Consider the following 20,638-nt stretch of genomic DNA (forward strand, 5'->3'; position numbering starts at 1 on the left):
TACTGTTGAGACACCTACATATGCGAACTGAGATGCTGGATATGCAAGCTTGGCAAACTGAGATGTACTTTTTGTATCCATGTGTTTGTGTGCTTACCAAAAACCACCCAGAAAATTAAATAAAATCAGTGGTATTTAGTGCTATTTATGATTTTGTAATTGTGGTGATTTATAATCACCGCTTACATGACTCCCCTCTGTGTTAGACTCTTAGATGTGAAGGATGCATCCTTAAACATATGTACAGTTCTGTCATTAACCATAGTCTATCATGTTATTTTTTGGCAATGTCATTTTATGTTGTTGCAAAGTCACTCAGTGGCTGGGGGCTGCTGTGACCTAGTGCTGCCATTGGAAATTCATTTGAATGATTCTGGCTATACCTTATAGTCTAGTACTTGCCCTTGTAACAGTTTGATTTATCTCTATACAGTGGAACCTCAGTTATCCGGACCCCACTTATCCGGATTCTCAGTTAACCCGAACCACGGAAATGACTGCTCTATTAGAGTAGTGACTGTTCTATTAGAGTAGTTGAAAATACTGACATTTTAGGATTTTTCTTCATGCTATTTTAAGGTTATTTATACACAGTTTCAGAGATACGGACTTTTCAGACTTATGGACCACCCCTGGTCCCAAGGGGTTCGGATAACTGAGGTTCCACTGTAGTATGTATCCTCGATTGGAGATCATACAACTAACATCTTGAAGGAATTATATTGTTATATTATAAAAGTTACAAAGACATATCACTATGTGGTTATATACATGGTTGATGTCTATAATTGTCTTTGAGTAAAAACGAATGCAAAGTGAAAAAAAAATGATTTGGTTGGTATATACGTATGTTACACAATTATAATACATGTGTAATGTTACATGTAAATACAGTTGTTACTTTGTACATACAGAGCCAAATCTGGAAAATACAAAGTCAGTACTGAACAAGTCGGCAACTTCATAATCTGCATAAGATCCTTGGACTACTGAATCATTGGGATCAGTGAACCTATCAGTAGCACCTCCCTGACTGTCTCCTACTTGAAGACAGTAGAGTGGAGACACATGCTCTGGCAGGTCATTCAGTAAGCCAATAAATGTGCGAGATGCTGCATTGAAAGGGTTTACATCAACAACATAGTAAGGGACAGAAGGATCTCCAAATTCGTAGTCATTGACTCCAACAGGGATGTTCCAAAATTGACCTAAATAATGTATACAAGAAAGTTTAATGTTTGGCATGTTATAATGATGTTCCACTTACCAATTAGACCATGTGAAGTTGGTCGAAGGTTTACTCCTTTAGCTATTACAAATTCACTTACTGGTTGGCCGTCCTCTAAAGTCTTGCAAATGAACCAAATTACTAGTTCATGCTTTCCTATTCCACAGTTTGGAACAGATATTCTAACTCTGTTTTCATAACGAATAACTGAGATCCCAGCATTAATGAATGGGGTTCCAATTTCTACAGGGGTTGTTTCATCAACTGTAGCAGTGCAGCCTTCAAGACTAGCTTCAATTCTGCGACACATTCCATCCTGATCAATAGCAGTGATTCCAATGTGACTAACAACATTACCAGCTGTGGGATCTGCCATGGCCTGATAGAGAGCATTAACTGATACACATGTATCAGACAACAAGTTGAAAGTTGTGTTGTCACTGCCTTGAACTTCGTAGCAAAGACATGCCTCAGCAAGATCTGGATTCTCATCAATGAGTGTTTGATCAATGTGTATCGGTACCTTAAATACAGGTCCACCAAATCTAGTAATATTTCCTATAAAGAAAAGAAATATATTATGACTTTTGTGTAGTGTTTGTAAGACATTAATGTACCAACTAATCAATCTCCATTAACTTACTGAGACATATTGGGAGGGGACGTGACCACGTTCCATTAGATAGACACTCTCTTTGGTTTGCTCCATTAAGTATAAATCCCACATCACATGTGTGATTTACTACTGAACCAACAGTGACTGCTGTTCCTGAAGTGGCTCCATTTTCAGGCATTCCGGGATCCTCACATACAGTTTCTGTTTGAGCAAAAAACAAGAAATTAGCAACTAAATTGTTCTTATATTCGTAGTTTATAATCTTACCATTACATATTGGCAAGGGTTCTGACCAATTTCCACTTGGTAAACATACTCTTTCAACTGCTCCTTGAAGTGTGTACCCTTCGATACATGAGTGGTTTACAACTGCTCCCAATGTTGTGTTTAATGTTGCGCCAACCATTGTTCCCATTGTGTTCCCATTGACTGGTGTTCCAGGGTCCCCACAATCAACTGTTTAAAAATTATATGTACAGGGTGCACTAACAATAGGCTATTATCATCTTACCAACACACATTGGCAGTGGTTCTGACCATTCTCCATTGGGCAGGCATTCTCTTTGAATTGCTCCTCTAAGCACAAACCCGTCGTTGCATGTGTGATTTGCAATTTCTCCTACTGTAGTATCTGTTACCATGGTATCTCCATTTTCAGGCACTCCAGGATCACCACAATCAGCTAAACATACAAAATAAAGTTATCAGAGCTGTGTTATAGTAGAATTTGTAATCTTACGAATGCAGGTTGGCAATGGATCTGACCATTCTCTAGTTGACAAACATTCTCGCTCCATTGCTCCTTGAAGTACAAACCCCTCATCACATGTGTGGTTGACAATTGCTCCTAGAGTTGTATCCAGTGCCAAAACATCAGATGGGGGAGCACGAACTAGTGTTCCCATTGTATTTCCATTAACTGGCCTTCCAGGATCATCACAAATAATTTCTGCATATAGCAATATATTAATTACATAAGAATTTATACCAACTAAGTTGTCTTACCGTCACAGGTCGGCAACGGGTCTGACCAGTTTCCACTAGATAGACATTCTCGTTCACTTGCACCATTAAGTACATATCCTATATTGCAAGTATGATTCACTACTGCACCCACACTAGTGTCATCTCCTATAGTATTTCCATTCTCAGGCCGACCAGGATCACTGCAGGCATTCACTATTGCACATAATAATACATATGAACAGCCAGTTGCAAACTTAATTATCATACTTGTGCATGTTGGACGGGTTCCGTTCCTCCAAAAGGTACCATTAGTTTCCAGTACACAGGTTTGTGTGGTGGTGTTACCAACAAGTGTAAACCCTGTATCACAAGTGTATGTGACAACACTGCCTTCCAGTGTACCATTTGTAAAGGTCCTTCCACCATTAACTGGTGCTCCAGGATCACCACAATCAACTATTGGAGGAACAAATGCATAATATGTTTAATACCATAGACACTGCTTACATCTTTCGGGACAGAGAATTTCAGAAGGAAAACATTGTAGCGTATTAGGTGAATCAGTCCTATTAGGTCCATGATACCGAATTTCTCGTGCGGCAACATTCACATCAGTCCCCCAAGCAAAAAGCACAAATCGGCATACATCTAAAGTTATATCATCATTAGGATCATTTGTAATTTTGTCACGAGAAAATTCAACAATTGTATTTCCATCTACTAAGGAGGCTGATGGATCACCAACATTTTGAATTGCATCTCGAGGTGGTTGCACTCTAGTAGCTGTAGCATATCTAATGCACAGTAAATATTTTAAAATGTGTAGTTACACAATTTGCAAAAAAATACCTGTCATCTACAAAAAAATCTGAATCATCTGCTGCACCTGCTATAATGTCAGTATTTGGCTGTAAGAGGTGAAGACATTAGTAGTGTTAGCATGTACAAGAAGTGTTTTATACCATTATATTGTCCAGTGAAAATCCTACTGCTACCCATCCTTGAAATGCAGCTTGCAGTCTAAACGTCACTCTATCTCCTCTTGTCCTCCACATTGCAGTAAATTGACAATTTAGACCATTTGTATCACAACCCAACATTTCACTTCCAAAGCATGCAGCTAAATGAGCAAAAGAAACCAGTGAATTTTGTTGAACGCTTAACCATCTGGTCTTACCAATAGCCTCAGCATTCGAAACACCTGCACCAGCTATTACTATGGGGCCAACAGTATCAATTGCAAATTCTTGTGTGTTCTCAACTCCTGTTGCTTCAATGGTCACTGTGTACGTTCCAGCAGCAAGATTGTCAAAGACCTGTCCATCAACACCTTTATGGATACTGAAATAAGGTTATGCTTATATACACATTTTGCTCACATTCTACAGGGTCTTCGTCATTCAATCTGCACATATATGTAGCATTCTTTGTGCTGCGAATCGGAACGGATATTGAGCCAGTACCGATTACCTGTAGACCTCCCTCAATGATTAAAACTGTAAAAGCATTTGATAATAATTCTATTAGACTGAACAAGGCTGTTTACTTGACTTGTACAGCTGTATGCTACAGTTATTGGGCCCAATGAATGAGCATGTTTGCACTAAACACTGATACCAACAATAAGTATGAAATAGTATATGAGCTGAATAGTACTACAACCTCTTTCCTCATAACTATAAATGCACTTATTTGTTTATTTGTATGTGCACAATATGTAATGATGATAAACATATTTTTGTGTAACCATCATCAAACAAACAAATTTTCTATTTGACTAGGGATATTGCACTCTTTTGAGTAAGTCAGTCTTCATAGTTAGCCATTTTGTACTGTCTGTTGCCAAACATGTCAATCAGTCAATATTCCTAGCAAAAAATTGTTTGCAAACCATTTTGAGTTTGCAGGCTTTCTACAATATTAGATGTTTCCTAATAATAGTTTCAACAGAGTTCACAGAAATAATACTTCAGTCAGGAAGAACAATTATTGTGCTCTATTCTATCTAATCATTGTGGTGGAAATGGTATAGAAAATGTGCATATCTACTGTCACTTTTTGTTAGCTACCCTAATTTGGAAAGATCATCACAATTATATGTACAACAATTTTCACCATGATTCCCTACCATCTAATTGAAACTATGAAAAGGTTAACTAAACATCACTAATATGTATGTTGTATTAGGAATATGTAGTGCATTTTATTAAAACAAGATGCATGCAAGCACACTCACAAAAATTACCTGTTCTAGTACAATTACGAATTTGAGGGTCACTACGTAAAGTAGTCTCTGCTCTCACTGTCACTGTATCAGAAAACTCCACATTGTTAAATAATTGAGGGCTAGAACCTGTTAACAAATGTAGTCATTTTCTATGTATACTTCAAACAAAAATGTTTTCTCACAGGCTACTAATCCATTATTATTCAAAGCACATGAAAAGTCAGCTTCTTGATTTGCTTCAAAAAATAAAAGGATGCTTCCATTTTCCAAATACCTAGTATAGCAAGTTATTACCAGATCTCCCTCTATAAAAGTGATAAATTATATAATTGTGATTTTTGCACTGATTAAACTGGACTTACCATCATTATCTAATATGCCAATAATAACTTCTGAATCATCCCCAAGACTCACGCCTAGCTGTTGCGTTGCCTCAGGAAGAATAAGCCTGATTCCAAAGCTCTCTGTTCGTTCAGTTATATCATCATTCACAATGGTTACCGCAAGAACATCATCATTGATTATATCATCAAACGTGGTGGTTATGGTGTTTGATTGATAATCTACACCGGCTATTCACAACATTGTGTAATAATAGAGAAAGATACTACATCTTTTGTTACCTCTTGCATCACTTGGTACTAGTTCAAAAGTTTCTGCTATAACTTCAATTTCTTCCCCTGGTTCAGGTGCAGCACCAGATAATGCAAATATAAAATTTATGGTTCCACTTTGTTCATTGATAAACCTATCCCCTACAACAAATGCTACTTCTCCTCCTGTTAAAGAATTGACAAGAGAGTAATAATTTTGCTGCTGAAGTGATAACTTACTATCATCATTAATAATGGTACCAACTGCTGAACTTCTTGCACCAAGTTGACCACCATTAGAAGCACCAATCAGTTCTAGATTTATAAAGAAGGTTTCATTTCTTTCTAGATCTCCGTCACTAGCAACTGAGAACTGCACTGTCATTTCATCAATGTCCTGTCCTGGTGAGAATGTTACTGTTTGGCTTTGCACAACATCATCAAATGCTGGTTGAGTTTGCCATGTGTAACTCTCTCACATACATAGTCATGCACTTACTATCTGTTGTGTTATCACTAGCAACGATTCTTACAACAATGGCTCGACCAGGGTCACCCTGCTTAACCACAGTAATGTTGAAGATTCTATCATCTTCCACAACCGAATAAGTTGTATCTTTTAATTCAATAATCACAACTATAAACATGCATGATGACATAAGTATGAATATTCTACACACTTATAAGTTAGCATACCTTCTAAAACATCAAATGATTGAGTGGCAGTTCCTCGCACAACACCACCAAAAACAGTACGAATTGTAATGCTGTGTGATCCGGTTGTTAAAGTAGAAGTATTAACAACATAAGGTGAAGCACCTAGAGAGAGAGAGAGAGAGAGTTAATAAATATATGCATGTTAGATGGTACAAACACATAAAGATGCATGCACGCACATGTCCATACACATAAATATACAGTTGCATTTGTACTCACAATCCACAAACGCTCCTCCATCTATACTGCACTGTGTAGGAAAGTCTTCAGAAGCATCAAACTGAAATTCAATATTGCCCGCTTCAAGATTTTGGTTTGCTTGAGAATATTAATGAATAATAGCAAAGCACAGGGTATAAATGTGTACACATACCTACAATATTATCAATTGTAATTGCCAACAATGACACATTGAAAGTATCAGATACTGTTGTCTGTAATGTTGGTGTTACAGTGCTGGTCGCTCTGACAAAAACAGTGTGTTGTCCAGCAGAGAGTCCTGATCGCTCGTAACCTGACATGCCTGCATACAGGAAGAAAATGTGAGTATGTAATGCCTAGCAAATAGCTGCAATGTCAAATATGCTTTTATGTCTAAAGGTAATAGATTTAATTACTATCATTTTAATGTACAAGTTGGCCCTTCACAAACTTTCTACTATACCAGTAGAATTTTTCTTGGCCACCCTTAAGTAAATCTATTGATCATTCACTTGGAAAAATTATTCATACAACAGAAACAGCTACTGTAATATGACTAACTATTTGTCAGATCTTAACCAATGATGGTTCCTACTACGTACATAAGTCTTACATTGTACAAAATTTGGCTCATCATCCAACCGACATTCAAAATTTGCTGGTTGATTTGCTGATATTGTTAAAGTAAAACCTGTTCCCTGTTGATTAGTAAGAATATCAACCATGAGATCCTCCTGCACTTCTAGGGGTGAGATTACTTCTGGCCCCACAGGGTTACCATTTATCTCTCCAATCACAGTAACATTATGTGTACCAACAGAAACAGAGGTATACTGAATCCCATCAGTACCTATGTATTATCAGAACAATAATTATCCTCATTAGTACTAAATTTTTGTAAACACTCACAATTTTCGAAGTCACCAACCCCATCAAGTTGGCACTGAAAGGTTGCAGTGGTAATTGTACTGGGGTCATACACAATGTTCACAGTGATAGTGTCTCCTTGAACTGTTGCTGTTACATTAAAAAGATCTGAAACTACAAAAGCACAGTCAAGCATGCACAAGAGAATATGTATCCAGTATTACCTTGTCCATTGCATTCCACCAATAGAGTTATAACTATAAGAGCTGTGGAAATAGTAAATAACCAATAGCACACTACAGAAATTCTTATCAGCTATCATAAACAAGCACACTATGTTAACTGTAGTGTACAAGCCTTCTACACACTATAAATAACTGCACTGATTTTCCTTCAGTCTAATCACTTTCACTAGCTGTGCTTATTTAGCTACCTACCAACATTAACCAAGCTACCTAGTTATGCTCCATATATGCTGTACTCACTCAGTACCTACCAATATATCAAAGCTACAGAGTTTTAGCAGCATACAACCTATACATTAAATGAAAGTAGCTTACCCAAGAACATATATCCTCTTAGACCCATTTCTCTGATTGACCAGACTCGAACTGTTAGCAGCACAAACAAGCTGTAATCATTTAACTGCAACTGATGACTACAACAAGGCTTCATGGACAATTAACACTAAAATGGTTATTAGTGATGTATAATAGAACCCACCTAACAACACCAAGCCTAGTCAATGAACAGGGTGTCAGTGACCACATTTCTACACCCTGTTAGTTTATTGGTTATCAATGTCAGTGATAATCGTTTAGCAATGTCAAATAAACAAAGCAGAAACATTTTATCATGAGCTGTACACTGGCTGAGTTAAACCTTGTCTCTTCATGTTGTTTACAAATATTATATGATATTTCACCACGTGTAGCCTACTTGGAATGGTGGGGCAGGGTGTGAACACTTTAATATCATTTACAAACTGTAATTATATAGCTACCACACCTGAAAATTTATAATACATAATAGTTTCTGCTTATATCAGTAGTTCATGATTAGGTATTATAATAGTAATCATGATGATCTCAACTTAGTACAAAATCAGGACAAACATAGCTATATGCTGCATACATTTTATCTACTTTCAGTGAACTTATATGTCTGTTGACCTTTCCTGTCAACTGACTTGTGCTGGCATCAAAGTAGCAGCTCTTTAAAGGTCTACCATTAGTTTACTAGTGGGCTGGACATAGTAGACAGATGCCACACTGAAGTACATATACTTCAATTTTGTTGATATTACTGCCATTGTGCCTCATCATTCAAATGCAGTTGAACAGACAAATCATTTTTGTTCCAATTGGCACTCCCTATATTGTCAGTTAACACCCATGACTTCAACAGGAGCTCATAAGCACTGCTAGGTGCAAATCAGGCAACTTCAGTTGTAGTGCTTCTGTGCACTTGTGGTTATGATGTATAAATGAATATTAATATGTGATTCATTTACCCAGTATCAGTACTTTCCAGTTATATTATTATTATAACACCCTTTTGTAAGCTAACTTTGTGCCAATAGGCACTTAGCAATAAAGCTGTCATCTCATCAATACAGATTCAGACCTTGGAGAGATTAATTAAAAATTCTATGGATGCAGCACTTAATCTATATTGATAGCAAGTTGTTAAGCTAGTACCATATCTTGTATATGTACACCAAATTTGGTTTTATAGGTGTCCATCTTTGTACTGGGTGAGTCCACACATTTCATCACAGTAAGGCAGGTGTCTATAGTGATGCTGTATATACACATAATATAGCTCTGTATTTGCAGTAAACTCATGTGGATGCTATAAGTGGACAATTATACTGCTCCCTTATATGTTTGGATGGGGAAAAAAAGCATTATGTGTTATCATATTCCTTACCCACCCATGTGTGGGTGATGGTAAGTTATATGTGTATGTGAGTGTTCACTTGCATAGTAGGGTCTTTATAGTGAAGGAAGCCGCAAGCTTCTGCAGAACAAAAACTGAATGTGAAAAATAATAACAGGGTGCCTGAGTGTGGTTCCACCTTTTCAGTTCGGTTTAGCTGGAAAATGCAACATCTACAGCAAATTTTTACAAAGTAAGCCACCCACTGTTAATAAATTGGAAATCTAGCCATGCAGTAGCTTGCTATGAAACACTGCATCTTTTTGCTGCAGTACATTGTAAAGGGTACGAAGTGAAGAATATGTACATATTTAGGACAGCATTTTTTTGGGTTATACTGTCAGACTGAATGTTTAGTTCTTTGCAGTTGCAAACTGTTGAAAATTTCAACTTTAGCAGGTAATTAAGCTAGCTAGCTATACTGAGCTCAGTACATATTGCATTTAATGGTACGATAGCATATTGAAGGCTTGAAACGTACAAGAACATTAGCTGAGTATAATGATGATAGCTAAATAAAGTGTTTAATCATTTGTGTGCCTTCTAGAGATGTCAGACTCCATGCACTATACAGCTGGTCAGGGCAATGAAATATATTCTGTTGTGGTAAGTGTGATTGAAGTGGACAATGTTTGTAAAATATATATATATGTGTGTGACAAAACAGCATTATGTACTGCTAAATGCATTGGGTACTTTTTTCTTATCTTTTTATCATCATACAGGAATGACTACCTTGCAAACTATACTTACAAATTTGAGTGACTCAACAAAATGCCTTTTAAATTTTCATTGCAAACAGAAGACAAATCCCTTGTAACTTTAAAAGTGAATGAGTCTACTTCATTAAGATGCTAGCCACCCATGCCAAGTAAAAATCTGGGATAAAAGGTTATCATAAACATTATAATGACATGTAGTTACAACTGCATTTCATATTGAAAGTCTGAGTAAAAAAAGAAATACAAGCACAACATAATTGAGGACATGTGTATACAAGGTGTACATTTATGTTAATCAGAGTTTATTTGGTACACACAGAGCCAAATCTGGAAAATACAAAGTCAGTACTGAACAAGTTGGCAACTTCATAATCTACATAAGATCCTTCAATTACAGAATCGCTGGGATCAATAAATCTATCAGTAGCACCTCCCTGACTGTCTCCTACTTGAAGACAAGCTAACAGAGACAAGTGCTTTGGAAGGTCATTCAGTAAGCCAATAAACGAGCGAGATGCTGCATTGAAAGGGCTTACATCAACAACATAGTAGGGCACAGAAGTGTCACCAAGTTGATGATCATTGACTCCAACAGGGATGTTCCAAAATTGACCTGAATAATACATACAAGAAGTTCAATGCTCTGCATGTTATAATGGTAGCTATCTCACTTACCAATTAGACCATGTGAAGTTGGTCGAAGGTTTACTCCATCAGCAATTACAAATTCACTTATATTTACTGGTTGGCTATCAACAGTCTTGCAAATAAACCAAATTACTAATTCATGTTTTCCTGTTCTACAGTTTGGAACAGATATTCTAACTCTGTTTTCATAACGAATAACTGAGATCCCAGCATTAATGTATGGGATTCTGATTTCTACAGGGGTTGTTTCATCAACTGTAGCAGTGCAGCCTTCAAGACTAGCTTCAATTCTGCGACACATTCCATCTTGATCAATAGCAGTGATTCCGATGTGACTAACAACATTACCAGCTGTGGGATCTGCCATGGCCTGATAGAGAGCATTAACTGATACACATGTATCAGACAACAAGTTGAAGGTTTTGTTGTCATTGCCTTGAACTTCGTAGCAAAGACATGCCTCAGCAAGATCTGGATTCCCATCAATGAGTGTTTGATCAATGTGTATTGGTACCTTAAAGACAGGCCCACCAAATCTGGTAATATTAATTCCTTAAAGAAAAGAAAATGCTATCAAAACTGTACAGTGCTTAACTTGAATAATTTTTCTATTCACTTACTGACACATGTTGGAAGGGGACTTGACCACATTCCATTAGGTAGACACTCTCTTTGACTTTCTCCATTAAGTATAAATCCCACATCACATGTGTGATTTACTACTGAGCCAACAGTGACTGCTGTTCCCAAAGTGACCCCATTTTCAGGTTCTCCAGGATCCTCACATACAATAACTGTTTGAACAGACTTTGACATTTGTATACATTGTTTTGCTATCTTACCACAAGATGGTAAAGAATCAGACCAATTTCCACTTGGTAGACATTCTCTTTCATCTGCTCCTAGAAGCATGTACCCTTCAATGCAGGAGTGGTTTACAATTGCTCCCAATATTGTGTCTAACGTCATAGCATCAGGTGGGCCTACCAGTGTTCCCATTGTATTACCATTAATTGGTATTCCAGGGTCCCCACAATCAGCTGTTTAAGAAAAATAATAAGTTGCGCTGTCGGTAAGTTTTGTCATCTTACCAACACACATTGGCAGTGATTCCGACCATTCTCCATTTGGGAGACATTCTCTTTGTATTGATCCTCTAAGCACAAACCCATCACTGCATGTGTGATTTGCAACTGCTCCTACTGTAGTATCTGTTACCAAAGTATCTCCATTTTGAGGTATTCCAGGATCTCCACAGTCAACTACATACACGCAGAACAATATCACAACTGTGCTTTAAAAATTAGACTTACCAACACAAGATGGTAGTGGTTCTGACCATTCTCCACTTGGGAGACATTCTCTTTGAATTGCTCCACTAAGTACAAACCCACTATTGCATGTGTGGTTTGCAACTGCTCTTTCAGTGGTAACTGGTCCTGAAGTATTTCCATTTTCAGGAATTCCTGGATCTCCGCAATCAGCTACACATACAAGATAGTATCATAAAGATTTCTTTACCAGAATTTGTGGTCTTACCAAGACATAATGGCAAGGGTCCAGACCATTCTCCATTTGGTAAACACTCTCGTTCCATTGCCCCCAGAAGTACAAATCTCTCATTACATGTGTGATTGACAACTGCTCCTAAAGTTGTGTCCAGTGTTAGATTATCAGATGGGCTGACACGAATGAGTCTCCCCATTGTATTTCCATTATCGGGTGTTCCAGGATCTCCACAATCAACTGTTTTCAAAACACATTAATAAGTTTCTGTTTTTAGTGAAGTTTCATTATATTACCTGCACAGAATGGCAGTGGTTCTGACCATTCTCCATTTGGTAGACATTCTCTTTGCATTGCTCCTCTTTGCACAAACCCAACATTGCACGTGTGATTAGTGATTGCTCCTTCAGTAGTATCTGTTACTGAGGTACTCCCATTTTGAGGCACCCCAGGGTCTCCACAATCAGCTGTAATACAGTATAATATCAGATTACAGTTAAAATTTGCAAACTTACCAACACAAGTTGGCAAGGGCTCGGACCATTCTCCAGTTAGTAGACATTCTCGTTCAATCACCCCTTGAAGTACAAACCCCTCATCACATGTGTGGTTGACAACTGCTCCTAGAGTTGTGTTCAGTACCAAATCATCAGATGGGGAAGCACGAACTAGTGTTCCCATTGTACTTCCATTAACGGGTGTTCCAGGATTGCCACAATTGATTTCTGCATAAGTGAAGCAATATCAATTAATATATATTTGCTGCCTCAAAGATACTGACTTAATGAGATGAAAATATAGGTTTTTGCTTACCGTCACAGGTCGGTAATGGCTCTGACCAGTTTCCACTAGGTAGACATTCTCGTTCACTTGCACCATTAAGTACAAATCCTATATTGCAAGTATGATTCACTACTGCATCCACGCTAGTGTCATCTCCTATAGTATTTCCATTCTCGGGCCGACCAGGATCACTACAATCGTTCACTTTATAAAAAAAATCCAGTGAACAACTTAACGGTTGCAAATTTAAGAATCATACTTGTGCATGTTGGAAGGCTTCCATTTCTCCAAAAAGCACCATCAGCTTCCAGGACACAGGTTTGTGTGGTGGTGTTACCAACAAGTGTAAACCCTGTATCACAAGTGTATGTGACAACACTGCCTTCCAGTGTACCATCTGTGAAACTGCTCCCTCCATTAACTGGTGTTCCAGGGTCAGCACAAATGACTATTTTGGCAGAACAATAATATTTTATACTTGATGCTATACTGAAATATTGCTTACATCGTTCAGGACAGAGAATTTCAGAAGGAAAACAGATTAGTGTTTCAGATACATTCCTCCTATCAGTTCCATGATATTGAATTTCTTGAGCACTAACATTCACACCATCCCCCCAAGCGAATAACACAAATCGGCATACATCTATGGTTATATCTTGATCAGCATCATTTGTAACTTTGTCACGAGAAAATTCCACAACTGTATTTCCATCCATGAAAGATGCTGATGCATCGTCAATATTTTGGATGGTATCTTGTGACGGTTGTGTTCTTGCAACAGCATACCTAAAATGCCCAGTAAATATTTTTAAAATTATTTGAAAAATGATAATACCTGTCATCTACAAAGGAATCTACATCATTTGCTGCACCTACAATGATATCAGTGTCTGGCTATAGTAGCAAGAATTAAAGCATTTATAAGTGCTAGCACTACAGAAGGTTTTTACCATTATATTGTTCCTTGAAAACCCAATTGCCACCCATCCTTGAAGTGCAGCTTGGAGTGTAAAAGTCACTCTGTTACCTCGTGTTCTCCACATTGCAGTATACTCGCAATTTAGGTCATTTGTGTCACAGGTCAATCTTTTTCTTCCAAAGCACGCAGCTAAATGAGTACACAAGATCATTGAAACTGTTTGGTTAGTAACCAACTGGCATCTTACCAATGACCTCACTGGCCGATGCACCTATACCACTTATCACTACAGGGCCAACAGTATCAGTTGCAACTTCTTGCGTATTGTTAACTCCTCTTGCTTCAATAACAATAGTGTATGTTCCAGCATCAAGGTTGCTGAAGACTTGTCCATCAACACCTTTAGGAAGATTTAAATAAACTGATAGTCATTTGTACTCACATTCCACAGGTTCCCTGTCATTCAGCGTGCACATAAATGTAGCATCTTTTGTAGTCCGAATTGATACAGATATTTGATCAATACCAATTACCTGGAGGTCTCCCTCAACAAGCAAAACTGTAAAGAAACACATTAACAGTTGATGTGACTACAGTATCATGTATTTTAATGTAATAGGCCACACAAAAACACAAAAATTACCATCTTTTGTTACTGTTTTATTTTGAGGTTCAGCACGTAATCTGGTCTCCCCTCGTACAGTCACCATCACTGAATCAGAGAAGTCTACATTTTGAAATGTTGTAGGGCTAATACCTATTAATATATAAATGCAAATGTTTTCTATGCTAAATGTAAAAAGCTATTTTTACTTACAGGCTTGTAATTCATTACTATTAATAGCACATGAAAACTCAGCTTCTTGATTTCCTTCAAAAAACAATTGAATGCTTCTATTGTTTGAATAATACACAGTATAGCAGGTTATTTCCAGATCACCCTCTATAAAAATATAAATGATGATGACTAAAAAGTGGTATATTCCATGGAATAAACCTACCATCATTATCTGAAATAGTAACTATGACTGTTGACGGTGTGCCAAGTTCAATACCTAGCCGCCGTGTTTCCTCAGGAATAATAATTCTAGCTCCAAAACTTTCTGCTCGCTCAATTATTGTATCGTCTATAATGGTCACAGATGCAGTCCCAATTTCAACCCGACTGCTTAATGTAAAGCTTTCGATATTTGGTTCGTAATCCTCACCAGCTATTTGTAATAATTGTCAATAGGAAGTACATAGCAACATGACTTACCTCGTGCCTCAGTTGGTACCAAATCAAATGTTTCAACAAAAACCGAAAACTCTTCTTGTGTTGACTTAGTTGCTGGACCAAATGAAAATGAATAACTGGTTGATCCGACGGATTCATCCACCGTCACAGAGTCTTGAAAAAACAAAAGCTGTAACCCTGTTAAGGATGGGATAAAACAACAATAGTTTGCTGTCTGCATTCATAGTTGTTAACTTACGATCATCATTAATAATAGTAACAACTGCTGAACTTCTTGCACCAAGCCGAGCATCAAAAGCTTCAGACAAATTTAGACTTAAAAGGAAAGTTTCGTTTCTTTCTAGAAAGTTATCATTCCGCACTGTGAACTCCACTGACATCTCATTACTGTCACCAGGATTAAATATTACTTCTCTACTTTGTTCAACATAATCAACACCAACTATAGGATTAATATATGTATGTACATGACTACATTGTCACACACTTACCACTTGTTGTAATGTCAGACAAAGTAATGGACACACGGATGGGGCGACTAGGGTTTCCCTGTTTCACCAAAGTAACATTGAAGATGCGATCACTTTCCAGAACTGAGTAATTTGAATCTTTGAATTCCACAATAACCACGGCTGTAGATAAAATAGATATAACTATGGCTATACTACTACACATTACATACATTCTAAAACTTCAAATGGCTGAATGACTATTCCTTGCACAATACCATCAATAATTGTATGAATTGTAATGTTGTGTGTTCCAGCACTTAATGAAGAAATATCAAGAACAAAAGGCGAAACACCTAACAGAGAAGAATGATATATCATGGCTAACATTTACAGACTATGAACATATGCAACACAGCTACACTATACATGTAGTCAGGAGTAAATAATGGAGAAGTTATTCATAATGGAGAAGTTATTCTCCATTATTTACTCTTGATGTAGTATTGTAAGCTTATATCTTCTTGGCACTGGTTGTTCTTACATGGTAAGAATTCCCCATCATCTACTTGACATTCAAAAGTTGCTTCTTGATTAGCTGTTATCATCAAAGCAATAGTCGTGATATTTTGGTCAACATCAACATTAACTACTAATGGAAGAGAAACATTAAGGCCCGCTAATTCTGCCATGCCAGAAGAGTCATCAAGATCACCCATCACAGTAACAGTATGTGTACCAACAGGAACAGAGGTGTACACAAACCCGTTGGAACCTATAAGAAAATAATACAGTGATTGGTATCAACATTACATAAAGAATTTCAGCACACACATGATTCAAAATCACCATCGTCCAGCTGACACTGAAACATTGCACTGGTGAACATTGTGCTATCATACATGATATTAACAGTGATGTTGTCTCCGTCAACAGTTGCTGATACATTAAAGAGCCCTGAAAATGAACAGCAGATAACAGATAATTTTTAAATTATGCTGATAAATTATAGTTACCTTGTCCGTTACATTCATCAGATAGGGATACAATCAAAAGACCTGTAGTAATTGAAACACACAACTGAGCAGTAGGTATGAAATAAAATTATGTGGGAACCATGCATACAGTAGAAATAAGCAAACACTCAAGCCTCCTTAACACTGCAGTAATAAGCTACATTGATCTATTTACAACACAGAATTTCTATAAATAAACAAATATTATAATTGATTGAATTAATGAAGGATGTATATAGAGTAGCTCACCAAAACACAAATATTCTCTTAGTCCCATTTCTCTAGTTGTCCAAACTCAGACTGTTAGCAATGCAAGCAAGTTGTATTCCTTTAACTAGTATTGGTCATTGCAACAAGGCTTCTTAAGCAATCAATATATTATGGATAATAGACTACTTTGGCAGTCAAATGCTATTTAGGTTGTACTGAAGGGCGTTAGAGAAACAACATGTTGGTGTTAGGACAGGGTGTGAATACAATAATAGTATCTGCAATTACTAAGTGATAACCATCACACCATAATATTAGTTGCCCCCTCAAACGAAACTTGAGCTGAGATAATCTTTTTTTATACCATTAGGCAGTGTCCACACAGTCAGCTAATATCATCATTAGGCTATACAGCAATACATTACCTATGCGTAGAAAATGTCATTCACTATTAGTACTCAATTAATTATAAGCGATGTGGTATAATTATACAATTGTTGTGTAAGGGTATGCATGTAGGCTACAGCCTATTCATAATAGCACACATTACACAAAATTGGCATTCTGCACTATACAATTTAATTTGCTGACAGCTTATACTATTCAGGCTAACAACTGTGTTGGTAATCTTGCCTATACAACTAATGTACTTATATCACATCAATAGCAGAAACAGTGTACCTATTCACCCACAGGGTGTAACTAGTGTTTACACAACAATAGCTTATGGACTGAAAGGGTGGTGTGTTAAATATTACACTAAAACATAAATTGCAGTAACACTGCAAAGTAACACACACAGAGTGGCGGAGTAGCTAGCCTGATAGGTAATGCCTAAATAAAAATTATCTTTCTGGTTGGTTAACTTTTAGTAACAGAACGTGCTACAGCAATATCTAAGTGGTTACTTGTGGTAAGGCAATTTGTACACATTTAGAAGACCATTGAGCCAGATATACTTTGTCTAAACATGGCTTTAATGGTAGCATCTGTAGGCCTTCACCCAAACAAATGTTGACTAGTGAATTTCAACAAGTGTTATTGGTACCATAGTTACATAATTGCATAGCTGTACTATGTAAGACAGAGACAGCATGTACCCAAAATGAAAGAAACCTCTGCTAATCCTTTTGTATCTGTATGCATTTATGATAGCCTAAGTGTATACTAAGTCACGTAAGAAAGTCAACTAACTAGTTATGTAATAAAATCAGTGATACTAGATTCATCTATTATTGCTAAAAACAAAAAAAAAGTACAAAACAAGAAAATAGATTTTATGGTAGTGCACAAATTAATTTCATGTAAGGATATATATTATTGTGGCAACCGCTGAAAACTTGACACTGTAAAATGATTAACAACTGTTTGTAGAGAACTGTGATGTAACTGACACACATGCACAATGAATGACTCAAAAGGAGATTCACAGTATTGCAATTACTTGCACCATTTATTTAACAGGCAATTTAACAAAACCATATCAGGTTACGACATACAAGTACACAGTATAACTAACTAACCACAATCACAAATGACCAGGACCACTTTACACACAGACGAAATAGCATTTGACATCACCGTCTTCAGGCTAGCAGACTAGACATCCATTCAAACTTTTAAATAGAAATTTTTAATAGGATCAAGATGTCAATTACTAAATCCTAAAAGACTACACAACTCTGAGAATTCAGTCTGACGCATGCACCAGTTATTCACAATGCCAGTTTGTATGCCTCAAGTGGCCTTTCTCATATGAACATTCAACTTTTGATTATCAAATGAATTCGTCTGTTTGGAGAACACAAAAGTGTAGTTATAAAGTTGTAGCCCATTATGAACATTAAGCATGTCACTGTGACTTGATTATGAAGAGATATGGCTACCATTATTACATATACACTAAGTAAGTGAACAGCTACATTTTTGTTCCTGTAACAAAATGCCGCGACTGTACCACTGAACTAACTGTAAGCTCCTGTCATGATGTGGTGTAGTAACAATGTGCAGCACCACAGTACACTCTAATGTAGATAAAATTCCTTTGAGTTAAACTGAAGTTCATAAATACCTCAGTTACACCCAATCATGTCTACTCCATGACACCTGTTTATACAAAGCTCCCAAAGATATGAAACAGTTATGTAGAAAGACAAAACAAGATTAACAAGTGCAGTTATAATGTAAAACATTTATAGCTGCACCTATACTCACACACAAACTAAGTCTGGCAGTTTTCTGTATTCCAGAATGAGTGCATGAAATCTACTAGTTTAACAGTCCGATGCATTGATGCCAGAGCTGACATGCACTCCTGAGTTCAATTTGTACTGAACTTAAACTTTAAAACGCAAATAAATCAGTGAACATAACCAAAATTTGTCTTTACCTCAGCATGTGTAGGTCATGGTATACCTATTACTATGGTGATAAAAGTTTACTATGTAAAAGGTTTCTAATAACACACATTCAAGGATGTATGACAGGTGGTCCAGTGTTAGCCCAATAGAGTACAGCTAAAGGGCAATATTTGACTGACATATTACTTTCATATTACCAAATAAAGAACTCAAATATTACACCAAATCACATCAATAAATACTGATCTGGTTATTACAGGTGTCATATATGTATATAGCCATAAATATATTACTTTATGTTGCAGTGACAATAAATTTGCTATTTTAAAGTACACCATGTTAGTACACGCTGAAATCCTTCTTCACCAAGATGACTGTCAAACACTTCATGGTACCCTGACCCTAAACTCAATAAAATGTCACATGGAAGGTCTTCATCATCTTGAGGAATGGACTGGTCACCAGTAGTACTGGATACAATTCTTCCAATACTTGATATCAACCAGTTTTTGGTAACTTTTCCATTAACAGCTGCCAAGGCCAAAACTTTTTCTCCTTGTTTATGCCTACCAGTCAACTGAGTCAGTTTCTCTTCAATGAATTTATATACTAGAACTCTTCCACATATTGTCCCGATAAATAGGCTACTAGCAAGAGGAAGAATTGCTGAAGCTACATAATATAAGAGAAAGGATCTGAAGATGTAGCACAAGATATTAAGCCCTCTAAGTGTAGAATATAAATACCTACTTACCTTGAAACTTAAGTGGAATCACTTTTAAAAGACTTTGTTGATTGACTTTCCAGCAACTAATTACATTACCAGGATGATGAAGAGCAAACACTACCATCTCCTTTGAAGTTATGAATGAGTGAGACTTCAGCTGAACTATGGCTGAATTCTGAGGGAGCTGGGAAGAATGTGATTGCAGTTTGATAACACCTTTGCTTGAATAGATGGAATAGTCAAAAATTTGTATCGAGCCATTATCACAACCACACCACAATTCTTTAGCACATGATATCACTTCAACATCATGTAGTGTTATTTGACACCAGATAACTTGAATACAATTAAGCTTATTCATGTGTAAACTTATAGACATGAGTAGTGGACTGTTTGGACTGAGGTCTTGATGAGTTGCAAATACCACTAATCCATTAGAGTAAGCCAGCATTACTGTGTCTGTGCTAATAAAACATATTTTAATTGGTTCTTTGGCATCTATTGGAAACCCTTCCGTTTGCATGTAAAATAGCTCTTCATTCTTGCAGTCAATGTTGCAAATAGCTATTCTGCCATCTTTGACTACAGCCCAAACCTTTCTTCCAATCTGAGATAAAACCTTGACTGGATTATCTTTAAAGCATAAAATCTCACTCTAAATTAAAATAATAAAACAACACTTACAAGTACAATACTGTCTTA

The 20,638-nt window shown here is 36.8% G+C and overlaps 2 protein-coding genes and 1 long non-coding RNA gene across 3 annotated transcripts in view; 1 reads left to right on the forward strand and 2 right to left on the reverse strand.

The window, feature by feature from the left end:
- Positions 1-708: 708 nt before the first annotated feature.
- On the reverse strand, positions 709-17,147 carry LOC136267577 (sushi, von Willebrand factor type A, EGF and pentraxin domain-containing protein 1-like). The gene is made up of 53 exons (XM_066062737.1): positions 16,889-17,147; positions 16,640-16,681; positions 16,458-16,580; positions 16,168-16,398; positions 15,857-15,979; positions 15,666-15,806; positions 15,413-15,616; positions 15,196-15,351; positions 14,939-15,148; positions 14,755-14,880; positions 14,581-14,694; positions 14,380-14,496; positions 14,185-14,337; positions 13,969-14,126; positions 13,854-13,912; positions 13,521-13,804; positions 13,275-13,463; positions 13,046-13,219; positions 12,748-12,957; positions 12,529-12,699; positions 12,266-12,472; positions 12,040-12,210; positions 11,818-11,988; positions 11,569-11,766; positions 11,347-11,520; positions 10,754-11,278; positions 10,396-10,691; positions 7,976-8,084; positions 7,640-7,681; positions 7,458-7,589; positions 7,162-7,398; positions 6,721-6,870; positions 6,567-6,665; positions 6,327-6,449; positions 6,130-6,267; positions 5,871-6,077; positions 5,661-5,816; positions 5,400-5,609; positions 5,220-5,342; positions 5,056-5,163; positions 4,190-4,306; positions 3,988-4,140; positions 3,773-3,930; positions 3,660-3,718; positions 3,318-3,604; positions 3,078-3,266; positions 2,850-3,023; positions 2,584-2,793; positions 2,356-2,526; positions 2,112-2,300; positions 1,872-2,045; positions 1,268-1,786; positions 709-1,208 (listed from the first exon to the last, which is right to left on the reverse strand). Exons 1-53 carry the CDS (start codon positions 16,914-16,916, stop codon positions 898-900), a joined length of 9,300 nt encoding a protein of 3,099 aa, XP_065918809.1. The 5' UTR covers positions 16,917-17,147; the 3' UTR covers positions 709-897.
- LOC136266941 (uncharacterized) lies at positions 9,433-10,334 on the forward strand. The gene is made up of 3 exons (XR_010706383.1): positions 9,433-9,549; positions 9,904-9,962; positions 10,082-10,334. It is a non-coding gene; the product is annotated as an uncharacterized lncRNA (long non-coding RNA).
- A 2,231-nt stretch (positions 17,148-19,378) lies between the features above and the next one.
- Positions 19,379-20,638, reverse strand: part of LOC136267333 (uncharacterized) — a 42,322-nt gene continuing 41,062 nt past the window's right edge. The window contains exons 26-27 of the mRNA XM_066062438.1: positions 19,964-20,591; positions 19,379-19,881 (exon numbers count right to left, since the gene is read on the reverse strand). Of these exons, the coding sequence (XP_065918510.1) occupies positions 19,529-19,881; positions 19,964-20,591 (981 nt within the window). The 3' untranslated portion in view covers positions 19,379-19,528. The remainder of the gene's footprint in view (positions 19,882-19,963; positions 20,592-20,638) is intronic.

The sequence above is a fragment of the Dysidea avara genome, chromosome 9 (assembly GCF_963678975.1).
Source record: "Dysidea avara chromosome 9, odDysAvar1.4, whole genome shotgun sequence".
Classification (NCBI taxonomy): Eukaryota; Metazoa; Porifera; class Demospongiae; order Dictyoceratida; family Dysideidae; genus Dysidea; species Dysidea avara.